Here is a 15,087-nt window from a genome sequence, read left to right as displayed (position 1 = left end):
AGCCTTTCTTATCACATACCCTGACACCCTCTGTCCTAGATCCAATTATAAAAAAATTACCCAGGCTCAGCTTGTGACTTGAAGGACAATATGACCCCACAAGGACTATTCCTCTTCAGGACCATGACAGTTTCATTCCCTGTACTTGTCAGTAGTAAAGCAAGTGTGGGCCCTAGCTGGTTTGGCTCCATGGATGGAACATCGACCTGAGGACTGAAGGGTCCCGGGTTCAGTTCTGGTCAAGGGCACATGTCGGGGTTGTGGGCTCAATCCCCAGTAGGGGGTGTGCAGGAGGCAGCCAATCAATGGTTCTCTCTCATCATTGATGTTTCTATCTTTCTCTCCCTCTCTGAAATCAATAAAATATACTTTAAAAAAAAAAAGAGAAAAGCAAATGTGAATAATAAATGCACAATTTAAGTATTTTAATGTTTACTAATCCAATCTAACTGCTGGCCTTGAGGGGAACACTTTAGCCTGTGTCAGGAAGAGATAGGAGGGCATGAGAATCACTGCCAGGCTCTTTCTTCCCCAGAGTCTCAAAAGACCTTGGACATCACCCAATCAGGCCTATTCCTTCACAGATGACAACATGCTAAATGAAATAAGCCAGTCAGAGAAAGACAAATACAGCTGGTAGCTGGCAGCCGGAAGGAAGTCCCTGGCCGGCAACCAGAAGGCCCTGATCAGCCCTGATTGCCAGCCAGGCCTAGGGACCCTACCTGTGCACAAATTTCGTGCACCGGGCCTCTAGTACCATATAATCTCACTTATATATGGAATCTAATGAACAAAATAAACTGACGACAAAATAGAAACAGAGGCATAGATACATGGAACAGACTTAGAGCTGTCAGAAGTTGGGATGAAAGAAGGCGAAGAGATTAGCCAAAAAACATACATAACCCATAGATACAGAAAATAGTGTGGTGATGGCCAGAGGGGGAGGGCAGGGGCTGGATGGAAGTGGGCAAAGGGGGGAAATGAGGACATCTGTAATAGTGTCAATAATAAAAATAAAGTTATATAAACAAAATTGACTTGCCCCACTTCAGCAGTGACTTACATTTCATGGCTAGTGATCCTTCTAGTACTTTTAGCTTTCTCTCAGTTCCTGCTTTAAAAAGTCTCATTTGTTTCTTTACTTCTGAACAATTTCTCTACTCTAAAAACTTCATGGGGTGTATGTTAGAAAAAAAAATGATTTGTTACACTTATTAAAGACCATAAGGCAGACTTTATTCAAGGGAGGCTCCTACAATGGAGTTTTTTGTAGTAGGAGGAGAGAGAGATTAGACTCAACCAACTCTATGAAGGTCAAATGCGGATTTATACCCAAAGAACAGGGTGAGAGATAAAACCCAAATTTATGTTTAAAAACATCAGTCCCTCTCATGTGCATTCTTAACTAAATGGACTGATCTTTCCAAAAGTCATTAAAAATATCAATGGCCATTGTAGGGAACTTTTGAAATATCCAACCTTACTTTCTTAAAACCAAACTGGACAATAATAACTTTGACATTTGCAAAACGGAATGGAACATCTATTTCACGTTGTATTTTGAGCCTTTCAAGTATTATCAGGAACCCGAAGGTGCCTTTTTCTGAAAGAAGGTTTAAAAATGAACTGAGGCTAACAACCTTTTAATGCAAGAGAAACTGTCTTCTGAAGCCTCATGTTCCCTGCCTCAGGACCCATCTGACCCTTTCCCCTCCACTCCTTTGCTTCAGGATCGGCCTCTGGAGCCGGCATGCTATTTTTCCATGACACATAGTGATGGAAGTTTTTATTCAGTTGGTTTGAAACATGGCTCTTACTGCTTTTTGTTTGGGCAAAGACCTTTATTTGGAAAACTGCACACAATGAACTGCAATGTGAATGAATATCCCTAACCGCATGCAGCCAAATGAAAAGATATAGATGAGTCAGATTTTCAGTAGGGTTTAAAGAACTCACTGTTTGAAAACATCTAGTCTTTGGTAATAAGTGAAGTGAGCATTTGTTTGATTTGAATTAAAATTCCTTCCTTCCTTCCTTCCTTCCTTCCTTCCTTCCTTCCTTCCTTCCTTCCTTCCTTCCTTCCTTCCTTCCTTCCTCTCTCCTTCCTCTCTCCTTCCCTTCCATATTTTCATTCTTTTCCACTTTGGCCTTGTGTAAGGCTAGTTCAGGTTATCCCTTGGAAGTCATAGGGATGATAGCACATAACAGACTCATTCTCCCAGACCCAATTCTCTAGTGACTTGCTGTGATCTCTTCGCTGGCAGCACACTGCAGGTTGTTAAAGGACACACCTGTGTCCTGTTGACACAGGTAATACAGCCGCAGGAGGCATATTCTGTGTATAAATACTGACAGCAGTACAGCCTGCCAGGAGCCTACCTATGAGATCTGGGGCCTCAGTACATGTTCTAGGGGGAAATCAGCAGGCAAGAGAGCAGCGGAGCACAATGCTCATTTTCATGGTAAGAAACTTTGGCACAACAGATAAGTCACCTCTCAATGGTTTTAGCTCCAAAATACCTAATTAGCCAAACAAATTATGGTAAACCAAAGGAGAATATATTAAGAGAGGAAAAAGATCAAAGAGATCTATCTTTTTTTTTTAACATGGTGAAAAGAATCATATTTAAAATACTGATCTATGAATGTAAGTCTGGATCATTCTTTTAAATCACTGAAATTCTAAAGAGGCAATGAGAGAAAGACCTACCACAGATCTTTCTTAAATCTAATTCATAAGTAACCTCCCTTAACTAAACAAACTATTGTATAAGTGAGGTACATCAAAATAAGATAAAAGCATTTTCAGAGAAAGACTCAGAGCTATGTAACCAGTAAGAGAAGAAAAATCATGCCTGATAAAGCAGGTATGCTGTGTCCTCTCCTAATTTTCCACTTTATTTACAGCATATTATTGAGCTTGTTGAATATATTCCTTCTTATTGTAGGGAAATACATAGACCTTAATAAAATGTTAGGTATTTAATACTTAAGGAAAACTTATCACATAGTTCCTTTTTCACATTTTTCCTTGAAATTCTGAGGAACTTTTAGATTTTTGAAATCTTTATTTCAGAGTCTTTGTGTCTGTTTCCTTACTCTGTAACTTTTCCCTTAGAGACCTAAATTTGAACTGAAAAACAATGCAATCTTTGCTCCTCTCCAGGATTGTTAACAAATGTTTATTTTTACCTCCTGGCAAAAAGAGTTAACACTTCTCTATGCTTTCATTAGGTAATTGTTTGCAATGTTGCTGTTAATTTGGTTCGTTGTTGCAATATTACATTCCATGATAAAAGTGAGATGTCAAAGAGGGTTTTCCTTCATTCCGTTTTATTAAAAAACTACTGTATCTTTTGAGGAAGTGAATCTTCAAAGAAAAATAATCTCTATTCTGTTCAGTTTTTAAATAACAAACAAAACTCCAACTGCATTTAATTTCATGACAATCTTTTTTTTTTTTTTTTTTAACAGAGCAGTAGACCAGCAGTCATGTTTGTATTTTCTTATTTGTTTTTTATAACTTTTGGTCAAAAGCTTAGCTAGGGGCTTAAAATTATTATTACCTTTGACATTATCTTAACAATTCACCCATGTGATAACTTTTTAAATCAATGTGTGTCTTTTTGTCTTAATCTAATATCTAGAGGTTTAAATATTCTCTAATATATAATCATACATCAGAAATATGAGATAATACTATTAATTTTTAGCAGCTGTTTCACATTGTGTTTTCCAACAAATAAAATTCCTTTATAAACATAGGAGTTAAATAATGTTGATCTTTTAGGAATTGTGTTCTCAAAAATGAAATTTTAAACTCCAAAAATTATACCATGAAATATTAAAAAGTATACTATTTTGTATTAGAAATGCTATGTCTATGTATATACAGTGACAAATACCTAAGTAATGTTGTGGTAATTGTTAGCCATCTTTAAATATAATTTTTAAAAGAACATTAAAAAGAATTAAATAAAAAATGTAATTTCAAACCTAAAGACAATAAGAGGCAGAATAAAGTTAATCAATTAATTAAGTAAAGAATGTAATTAGGTTTTTAAGATTCCATTATATTCAGTATTTTAGGGCTTAGAAACCAAAGTGATAAGTAATGAGATAATTTGTTCTGCGTATTTCAAAATTGATAGCTACAGTTTATTTAAAAAGTTAATAAGTCTTTGTCCTTCTTACATTTTACTTCTCTATGTTTTGATTTGTCAAGTTCAACTTAAGTAGCATAATATTTGATTGCTACCATTAAAATATCTTTAAAGAAAAATGCTAGTCTGAGAAATTAAATTACTACATTCAGAGAAAATGAAATGTGCTATACTGTCAAGATTTCAACTAATACACATTAGAAAGAATGCTGAGTTATAGTAGCAAATACTGTAAATATTATTTTCAAAGGTACTTTTATTCTCATTAATATCTTTTCCAAGTAAATCTGGTAGGATGTGCTTATGGATTTGTTTTCCCAATGGACCAGGGAGTTTTAATCTATTCTCAGGCCAAAGTCCACTTCTCTAACCTGGCCCTAGATCTCACTAATGCTTGTCACTGGTCATCAGAGTTACACATCCAGTCCTGGCACTGGAAAAACAAATCAAACCCATGTCACACTCGGGTGAGTCAGTCCCATTAATTCCACATTTTAAAAGCAGCAGCTTAAATTATATAAAGCAACAGTTTACACAATGAGCACAGAACGTGCTATTATAAAGTTGTATCCCTGATACCTATCTAAATTTATTAACCAATGTCACCCCAATAAATTCAATAAACAAAGATGTTTAAAAATTAAATAAATGACTAAGATTTTTTAGAAAACACACACACACACACACACACACACACACACACACACACACAAATGAGCAGCCATACATGTCCAATTTGTTTCCAATATGAGAATTTGAAATCTGTGGACAAAATGACCTCAACCTGAATTTGAATTCATGAAATTGCTGCTAAATGAAAGAAGCTAAACTATGAGATTTACAGAATTTATCATTTGAGATATTTTCCCCTTTATTTTGAGATTATTCATGTATATTCTTGTAGACATTAGCATATTTTTAGTTTACCTTATATTGTTCTAAATTTTAAATTCTGTGTTGTATACATTGCATGGAGAAATGTTTCCTTAATTGAATATATTGTGTGTATTAAGCGGCAGGATCCAAAGCAGTGCTCCTGAACAGCAGGAAATTCAACCAGGGATTGGAAACGCAGCTAGCTGGGCCTCTCTGAAAAGTTTCCACTGATTCTTATTGTTTTTCCTTTTTTTCACAGAAAGGAGAGGCCCACAGTACTTTTGCAAAAGACTCATAGTGCCCAAGGGACCAAGACGATGAATTCACCTGACCTTTGGAACTCCGCAGAAGTGCAATTTTGCTTTGCTCTGATTAACAACTCATGCCCTAGAAATGTGAGGTCTGTGCTAAGCGCCTCTGCCATGTACTTTGTCATGATTGGTGCTATAGTGATGACCATCCTGGGCAACCTGGTGGTGATCGTTGCCATCACCCACTTCAAGCAGCTCCACACCCCGACCAACTTCCTGATCCTCTCTATGGCCACCACTGACTTCCTGCTGAGCTGCGTGGTCATGCCCTTCAGTATGATCCGGTCCATCGAATCCTGCTGGTACTTTGGAGATCTCTTTTGCAAAGTCCACAGCTGCTGTGACATCATGCTCTGTACCACCTCCATTTTTCACCTCTGCTTCATCTCAGTGGATCGTTACTATGCTGTTTGTGACCCTTTGCATTATGTTACCAAAATTACCATTCCTGTCATAGAGCTCTTTCTGCTCATCAGTTGGTCTATTCCAATCTTTTTTGCCTTTGGCCTGGTATTCTCAGAATTAAACATAATTGGTGCAGAAGATTTTGTTGCAGCCATTGACTGCACAGGTTTGTGTGTGTTGATATTTAACAAATTTTGGGGGGTTATGGCCTCTTTTATAGCCTTTTTTCTTCCTGGGACGGTAATGGTGGGGATTTACATACACATTTTCACGGTAGCCAGGAAGCACGCTAAGCAAATTGGCATGGGTTCTATGATGAAACAGGTTGGGCCAGAAAGCAAAATGAAAGCATCATCCAAAAAAGAGAGCAAGGCCACCAAGACTTTAAGTATAGTCATGGGAGTGTTTGTGTTGTGCTGGCTGCCCTTTTTCCTCTTGACGATTACAGACCCTTTCATCAATTTTACAACTCCTGAAGACTTGTATAATATCTTCCTCTGGCTGGGTTATTTTAATTCCACTTTCAATCCCATTATCTATGGCATGTTTTATCCTTGGTTTCGAAAGGCATTGAGGATGATTGTCACAGGAATGATCTTCCGCCCTGACTCTTCCACCCTAAGCCTGTATCTTGAACATGCTTAGGCAATGCTCTCTGTTCTCTAGGATTCTTTCCTAGTAAGGAATCTTGGATGCTCTTTCTACCCAAAGGTAAGGGCGTGGACAGAGTTGATAAGAGGATTCTTCCAGTTGGTACAATACACATCTAAGTAGGAGCACTAAATCTGGCCTCTTGGTATACCAGAGCTGCCAAAGTGTCTAATTTCTGGGGTTCTGAGGAAGGCACCTCCAATAAGAAGAAACTCTCTTACTGATTCCTGAATTTCTAAATTAGAGATTTAGAATTATTCCTTTGGCTTAAATTAAATAATAAGGGTCTTTTGCTTTTTCTCTTGTAAACATCGGAAGAGAGGACACAGTTGGTGTTCACACTCACTGATAGCCATGTACAATTTAAGTATTTCTTGAGATTATTGTTACATTTGGGGGAGCAGGGAGAGAGTTTGAGAGTACTGGAAGCCTGAATTATGAAGCATGTGACTGACAGAAAGGGAGAAGGAAACAGACAATTGTATTTATTTCCAATTTCATTGGTTCTGACTTAAACCTCTTTTCAAAATGAGTTGATGTGAGGTTGGCAATACTTTGATTAAATTGAACTGTCTTATTAAATAAGAATGGATAAAAAAAAGTTTAGAAGCATATTCTTTCCTTTTTTCAATATATACTTTTTAATCTATATATACATGTGGCCTGCATGCATGTAGAGAGGTGGTCTGTCCATCTCTCTTGGCGGGGGTGTGTGTGCACATACTAGCTTGAGCTTCATTCATAAACTGAAGTTCTTTCACTATCCCAGAGTTTTGGGATAATATTTATTGCCTCAATGAATGTCTCTTCTCTGTGTCCTTATGTCTATCTCTCCTTCTCCTACCCCATAAACCCATTTCACCAAATTTTGTTTTTTTATAATATTCTTTCTGTCTCTCTAATCTAGTGGTTCTCAATCAGGGAGAGTTATGCCCCTTGAGGATATTTGGCAATGCCTGGAGACATTTTTGTTTGTTTAAACCAGCGAGGAGGTAGTACTGACATCTAGAGGGCAGAGGTAAAGAATGCTGCTAAACATCCTATAATGCACAGAACAGCCCCCCACAGCAAAGAATTATCTGGTTCAAAACTTCAATAATGCCATGGTTGAGAAACCCTGTTCTAATTTCACAGCTTTAATTACCACCTATTTCCTTCAAATATATTAATCTTAATCCCTACCATTTTCCCCAAGTTTCTCATTTTTTATTATCAGTAAAGTATCTTTTTTTATTTTCCCTCAAGATCTCAAACTAAACATATCCAGCATTTTCCTTCTATGTCCACTCCACTGACTCAAACCTGTCTCTTCTGAATCCTGCTTTGTGTTAGGGTTGGGTGTGCACAGGTATGTAGTTGCTCATCTTATATAATAAAAGGCTAATATGCAAATTGTCCCCTCGACTGACAGTTCAACCAGGAGTTCAACCAGGGGGCGGGGCCGGCTGGCCAACCACCCACAGCCCCTTCCCCTCAGCCGGCCTCACCCCAAATTGGCCCTCCCTCCCCAATCGTGGGTGGGGCTGGCCAGACCCCACCCATGCATGAATTTGTGCACCAGGCCCCTAGTCTAGCCTATAAGCTTCTTGTATGCAAGACTATAACCTTACATTATTCATGTTGGTATCCTGCAGTGCTTGACATGGTGCCCCTCCCATCAAAATCTCTGAGCACATTCAATGGATGACTAAAACATAGAAACTTTGAGGAAAATGAGAAAGAGTTACTCAAATTCAGAAAAATGAACAATTATAAAACAGAGACTGTTAGACAGTGGGGGCTTCTTTTCTTGGAAGGGAAGATGGTGAAATGAGCCTATATGCAAAGAAGAAATTGAACTGAATTGAACTCCTGTTCTAATGGGCTTTGGTTATATGTGCACAATGTTGTGCTGGGAACTTGAGCACAGGGCCAGCAGAGGCACATGGTGGACAATGACTCACCAACTCAGAAACGCCTGCCACATACAGAAAGAAGCTTTCATGCTCATGTAGTGAATTTCCTGAGACTAGAAATTAGGTGGTCCTTTTCTTTTCCTAATGTGTCAATAGTCCAAGTGCTTCGCAGAAAAGTTTGGTCATGTGGAAATATTGTTCACTATCTTATGGATTGACAAATTGGAAAATTTTTAAATGGAACATACAAACTTAGGATGTTCATATGTGGCTGGAGCAATTTATTCATTAATGTTTGCCTACATTTGCAGGAAGTAGGTTGCTTTTCATAACAATAAACTTAAGAAACTGGGAGGTTGCAAAGAAAATATTTGTTAACATTACCATAGATTTTAATGTTAAGCATATTTTATTGTAGTAATTCTTATAGTAACATCGGAACATTTGCTTAATCAACCCCTCTCTACTCTGACCTGGCCAATGACATCACACCTCTATGTAGGACACCTAGTCCTAAGGTTTCTAATGTTCACAGTCGTACATCCTAAATGCATTCATAAACCTTTTCACTTTTTAAAAATCTACTCTTGCTATTGGGAAATTACTCATTACTCCAAAACACCTTCAATAACATTACTATTTAGTTAAGAATTCCCAATACCCTTTTTTTTAAATTTCTTTATTGATTAAGGTGTCACATATTTGTCCTCATCCCCCCATTCCCATCCCCCACCCCTCCCCACGGATGCCCCCACCCCCCTGTTGTCCTTAACCATTGGTTAGGCTCGTATGCATGCACACAAGTCCCTTGGTTGATCTCTCCCCCCTACCCCCATCCTCTCCTACCCTCCCTCTGAGGCCCGACAGTCCTATCGATGCCTCCTTGTTTCTGGGTCTGTTCTTGTTCATCAGTCTATGTTGTTCATCATTTCCCCTAGATGAGTGAGATCATGTGTTACTAGAAATATAAGAACCGAATGTGAGTCGAGCAATAATAGTTATGCTGACAGGCAAATGAATCAGTCTGTAGTAAGTTTCTTTCTGGACCAACAGTTCTTTTGAGACCCAATTTCAATGTCCACCAGTTCCTTATGTGTACATGTCAGCACTGACTTTTCAGCTCTGGATGGTGGACAAATGGTGGTAATGCAGGTCCGACTCCCTCTGGTTTGGTCTCGCCCAGACGCAGGGGCATGGCTTCACCCGGACTCAGGGGCGCGCGGCCTCACCCGGACCTGGGACCCAGCATCGCCCAGGCCCCGGGGCGCGTGGCCTCACCCGGACCCAGGTGTGTGCGGCCTCACCCGGTCCCGGGATCCAGCCTCACCCGGACCCAGGACCCAATACCCTTTTGATCTATCTGGTCTGTTGAACATTTATAGCTTTTTAAGGTCAGTAATTATAATTGGATAATTTGAATATAGTATATTTAGGTCCTGAGATTTCAGTAAGTTATCGTTTTCACAGAGCAGTGTTTGAAATCAGAATTAGGTTTCAAGATGCTTAGGAGAGTATTGGTTCATTCTCTTCTGGTGGCAGTAATTTAATCCTTCAGGAGGAGGTTTCCTCTGCCCCTAATCCAGGGGCAACTTCAGAGGCTAAGGTACTCCTTTCTTTTGAAGAATGAGAGGAACAGGAAGAGTTCCTTCGGCTTCAGGCCAAGTTAGACCTCCTTCCAGGGCCTGATAGAGTGATGGAGCACCTTACAATGTCAGGAGCACTTTCTAATTTGCTTTCCATGATGAGCCTCTCGTCTTATTTGGAATTTAACAGACATTTGGACTGCTGCACCTGAGGGAATGCACAGAAAGGGCAGCTACTCATTTAGCAAACAATCATTTTTTTTCATTTGATCCTCAAAATAACATAAAATAATGTAACTTAACATCAAGGAACTGATATTTGAGGTCATATGACGGTCCATTTTTTCAGACCAGCATTTAATTTTGCTCACTGGGAGCAGAGGTAAATAGAGGAGAAATGAAGGAGCATGTGGAAGCTTCTGCTGTAGTCATAACCATTTCTTAACTTAATAAAGAACTTTTACAACTTACAGCTCTACCTGCTCTTCCTAGGCTAGTCCAAGGAAAAGAGAACAATCCCATCATTATTCCTAATCTAATACTCTTCTTTCCAGGACTCATCCAGGCCGAATAGAGTAGCCATTATCTCAGGATGGTGACTGCCATGAACAGGTTCTTTCTATTACTAGTAAAAGCTATTCAGTTCAACAAACATTTAGTGAGCGGCTACTATGTGCTGTTCTGTGTGCTTATGGTTCAGAGATTAAGAAAACTCAAATCCTGGCTTCAAGGGGCTTATGGTCTAATAGGAAAACCATAGCCACTCAATTACAGTGCAGGAAGCTAAATCATGTTTAGTAAAGGGCCCATTTCCAACCACTGAAGTGGGACTATGCATATTGCATTTCAGCTTTGATGTAATATATCCCAGAACCGAAAACCTTTTTAAAAAATATATTTTTATTGATTTCAGAGAGGAAGGGAGAGGGAGAGAGATATAGAAACATCAGTGATGAGAGAATAATTGATGGGCTGCCTCCTGCACACCCCCTACTGGGGATCGAGCCTGCAACCCTGGCATGTGTCCTTGACTAGAATCAAACCCAGGACCCTTCAGTCTGCAGGCCAATGCTCTAGCCTCTGAGCCAAACTGGCTAGGGCCCAAAAACCTTTTTTGGCTTTCTGGTCTGATTAACTTCTGGAGTCAGAAATCTATTTCCCCGCACATGGACTTGGTACAAGGCAAGTCTTAAGCAATCACCACTGATTTAGCTAGGGCTTTGTGGAGAAGGTGAAAGTACAAGCCAACCTTTTACATTTGTTTGGACCTGTCCCACCTCATCCTACAGGCCTTGCTGATGGATGTAATTTATTATTACCTTTAGAATTATGTCATTTTTGCAACATCAGTTTGACTTATATTGTAAACTGATTTCACCAAGAGGCATTCCACCTTCTGAAGGTTTGTATCAAGAAATAGAGATGAGTCCTCGCCGGTTTGGCTCAGTGGATAGAGCGTTGACCTGCAGACTGAAGGGTCCCTGGTTCGATTCCAGTCAAGGGTACATGCCCCGGCTTGATCCTCAGTAGGGGGCGTGCAGGAGGCAGATGATCACTGATTCTCTCTCATCATTGATGTTTCTATCTCTATCTCCCTCTCCCTTCCTCTCTGAAATCAATAAAAATATATTTAGAAAAAAAGAAATAGAGATGATAGCTTTGTGATGTACAGACATATGAATCTAATTGTAGGTACTATTACTGATGGGGAGAAATGGGGTGGGGGTGGGGGGATAAGTGATGATTTTAAAAAATGGCAGAACAAGAATCTAACTCTTCTGTGTCCAGGTGAACTGCTTCATCTACTGTGATTTCCTTAACCAGTACAAAACATAGAGCTTAAAGAAGACAAGATAAATTCAGTGTGGGGGTCACAAACCAAAGGATTTAGGGTTAGTTATTCTCAATTATTTTTCTTGTTGAGAGAAATGTATACAAAAAAATCTTAAAGCAGTAGGGATATGTGAAACTCACTGAAAAATTTAAAGACTTTACAAATCCAGCATTTCATTTTCATCTCTAATTAATTGGCAGGACAAATAATGATCCTCTACTGAGAAGGAAGCAAACTACTGAGACCTGTGAATAGTGTAAACTAGGTCCCTTGGTACTCATTCAATGCTCATTTGCATAACATACCATATGGAGACGTAGTTTCTATTTGGAGTATAAGATCATTAACTAATTGCACATCTGTCATCTTTGCAGATGGAAGAGGATTCTACATACCTATGTCTATTTGTTACAAGAAGGACTTTTCCCTTAAGTGATTCTGATTCCTACCTCTGTAAGTAGCTTGGAAACTCTGAATTCAATTTATGAGAACTTGCTTAAACATTTTACAGACTAGTGTTAAGATAGATAAAATACTTTTTCATATCAGATAGTTTTCCCAAGATGTATAAATATTGTGTGTTAACTTTAGAAATTGTGCAGGATGCAAAACTGAAACAGGGAAATTTCATACTTTAAATTACTTGTATGCTGAATTTTTTTTTTCCCTTGGGAAGAGTTGACATATTATTAGAAAGCTTAAGCTATTGATTTTATTGTCAATTTATTTAATTCTAAAACAGAGGACCCAGAAGTTACTTTTTACCCAAGTAATGATTTGTTAACAAGATTTTTTCTTTGAGAAAACATTTAACTTACATCCTTCTTCTCTTTCCTTAAGGATAACATCTAAACTAGCTTCAAAAGCTCCCAGTCAGATAAACCAGGGCTAGATTCAAGTCTTATGAGACCTCAAATCCTATGCTGCATTTGGTTTTCAGGGTGCATTTGATTCAGTGCCCAGGGAAATTGTACTAGGTTCCAAATTGCCCTTTAGTTCCTCTCTAGCTTTCACTTTCTAATTGTTTAGCAGACAAATAATTTCATTTTTTTGGTGTGTGGGACAGGTGGCCTGATTTCAGAGAGAGAGGAGGAAGAGTAGGAACCATAAATGAGCACTGTCCTCCACCAAGGTGCTGGAGAGCACCCCCTGACATTCTGCTACCAGGTGAATGGGTCTTGCCCCAGGACTGTCCATCCTCTGGGCATCCGGTTGACCATCTACCTGGCCTGTGCAGCAGGCATAATTATTACAGTCCTAGGAAATTTGTTTGTGGTGTTCACCGTGTCCTACTTCAAAGCACTTCACACTCCCACCAACTTCCTGCTGCTTTCTCTGGCCCTGGCTGACATGCTCCTGGGTCTGCTGGTGCTGCCTCTCAGCACCATCCGCTCAGTGGAGAGCTGCTGGTTCTTTGGAGACTTCCTCTGCCGCCTGCATACCTACCTGGACACCCTCTTCTGCCTCGTCTCCATCTTTCATCTCTGTTTCATTTCCATGGACCGCCACTGTGCCATCTGCGAGCCTCTGCTCTATCCCTCCAAGTTCACTGTCAGGGTGGCCCTTAGGTACATCCTGGCAGGGTGGGGGATGCCAGCAGCTTACACTGCCTTCTTTGTCTACACGGATGTAGTTGAGCGAGGGCTCAGCCGGTGGCTGGAAGCGATGCCTTGCGTGGGCAGTTGCCAGCTGCTGTTCAATAAGTTCTGGGGCTGGTTGAACTTCCCTGTGTTTTTTTTCCCCTGCCTCGTCATGATCAGCTTGTATGTAAAGATCTTCGTGGTTGCTGCCAGGCAGGCCCAGCAGATCAGCGCCTTCAACAAAAGCCTGGCTGGGGCTGCCAAACATGAAAGAAAAGCTGCCAAGACCCTGGGCATCGCCGTGAGCATATACCTCTTGTGCTGGCTTCCCTTCACCGTTGACACGCTGGTGGACAGCCTCCTGAACTTCATCACACCGCCACTGGTCTTCGACATCTTCATCTGGTTGGCTTACTTCAACTCGGCCTGCAACCCCATCATCTATGTCTTTTCCTACCGCTGGTTCAGGAAGGCTCTGAAACTCATCCTGAGTCAGGAGATCTTCTCACCTCGGACACCCACTATTGATTTGTACCGAGAATGACTCCTTGACCTGAATTCAGGCAAATGGTAGGGCTTTGTAGGAAAGAGAGTGATGCTATAGCAATGGGTGGTGTGGTGTCATGAGTTTTGGAGCATGAGAGAGAGAGAGATAAGTCATCTAACTATTTATTGGATAAATTAAAACTGTGAAAATATTTGAGTCCTCATTCATTACTTCCTTGAGACAACTAAGATAGAAAGGTGGAGAAAAAAAGCACCAAGGTTAGGATTTCCTAGTCTTACCACGTGGTAGGGCCGGGTGTGACTACTTCAGCAATCTTCGACTTTCTCCCCCATCACTGATTTTTTTCATTTTAAAAATGAAGGGTTTGTAACTGTTTTTTTTTTTCTTCTAAGGTGTCCTTAAGCTCAAATATCACATAATCTAACTTTGGGAAGCATTGTTTGAATCCTAATTTCACCTTACTGTTCATAATCATAGTCAAGTGTTTGGAACATTTTTCAAAATGTTCCCTTTAGGCTCCCTGTCTCCTTGGAATCCAATCACTAAACAGGTTTGTACACCAGGTCTGTCTATTTCCATGACCATAGAGTAAATGTATTATTTTTAAAAATGTATTTATATTTTTGAAGAAATATTTTCCTCCTTTTCTTTTATAATAGAAATTTGAAAATATGTGGATATTTTCCACACAAAACTAATAAAAATAAAAGTGATAATGAACCACATCTCACCATTTTAGTATTTCTTTCTTTTTAAAAAAAATCACACAAGTTAGAACTACTATCTTTTGATTTTATGGTAGTATATGATTTCATTTGGAAAAACAAGTACCTATGCCACATGCTTCCTCAGAATCGAACCACATGTGAATAGCATGTCCCTCTCCTGAGCATGATGACTTTGTGATCAAATGTGAACAGACGTCAGTGGCAGTCAGACCTCACCATTAACTGCAATAGCCTACAGCCTGATAAATGCTCGTGTTCATCTAGAACATTCCACTGGGAAGTAGCTCAATAAGCAGAATAATTTGATTTTTTTGTACTTGCTTAGAATTATTGTTTTGTTGTGTGTATGTTTTTAAATTTCCTGTTTCACAAAAACAGGTTGTCTCAATAGCAGCTGCTCCTTCAGCCTGTGTCCCAGAATGAGAAGATGTAAGAGCAGACCTGCGGCTCACCTACAGCTGGGAGCAGGGCAGCTGTCATCGCGGCCCTCATGTAACATGAGCAGAAAGTAAATGTTTATTGTAAATCATTGGAAGTTTGTTTGTTATGC

At 39.6% G+C, this 15,087-nt stretch overlaps 2 protein-coding genes across 2 annotated transcripts; both read left to right on the top strand.

Annotated features, from left to right (window-relative positions):
• Positions 1-5,359: 5,359 nt before the first annotated feature.
• On the top strand, positions 5,360-6,403 carry LOC307104740 (trace amine-associated receptor 4; the record flags this gene model as incomplete). The annotated part of the gene is made up of 1 exon (XM_079779827.1): positions 5,360-6,403. One exon carries the CDS (start codon positions 5,360-5,362, stop codon positions 6,401-6,403), a length of 1,044 nt encoding a protein of 347 aa, XP_079635953.1.
• A 6,428-nt stretch (positions 6,404-12,831) lies between these two features.
• TAAR5 (trace amine associated receptor 5) lies at positions 12,832-13,845 on the top strand (the record flags this gene model as incomplete). The annotated part of the gene is made up of 1 exon (XM_079779661.1): positions 12,832-13,845. The coding sequence occupies one exon, from the start codon at positions 12,832-12,834 to the stop codon at positions 13,843-13,845; it is 1,014 nt and encodes a 337-aa protein (XP_079635787.1).
• Positions 13,846-15,087: the final 1,242 nt, after the last annotated feature.

This window comes from Cnephaeus nilssonii (assembly GCF_951640355.1).
Source record: "Cnephaeus nilssonii genome assembly, chromosome: 9".
Classification (NCBI taxonomy): domain Eukaryota; kingdom Metazoa; phylum Chordata; class Mammalia; order Chiroptera; family Vespertilionidae; genus Cnephaeus; species Cnephaeus nilssonii.
The sequence above is the reverse complement of the archived record's forward strand: the minus strand, read 5'-3'. Positions and strand labels throughout refer to the sequence as shown.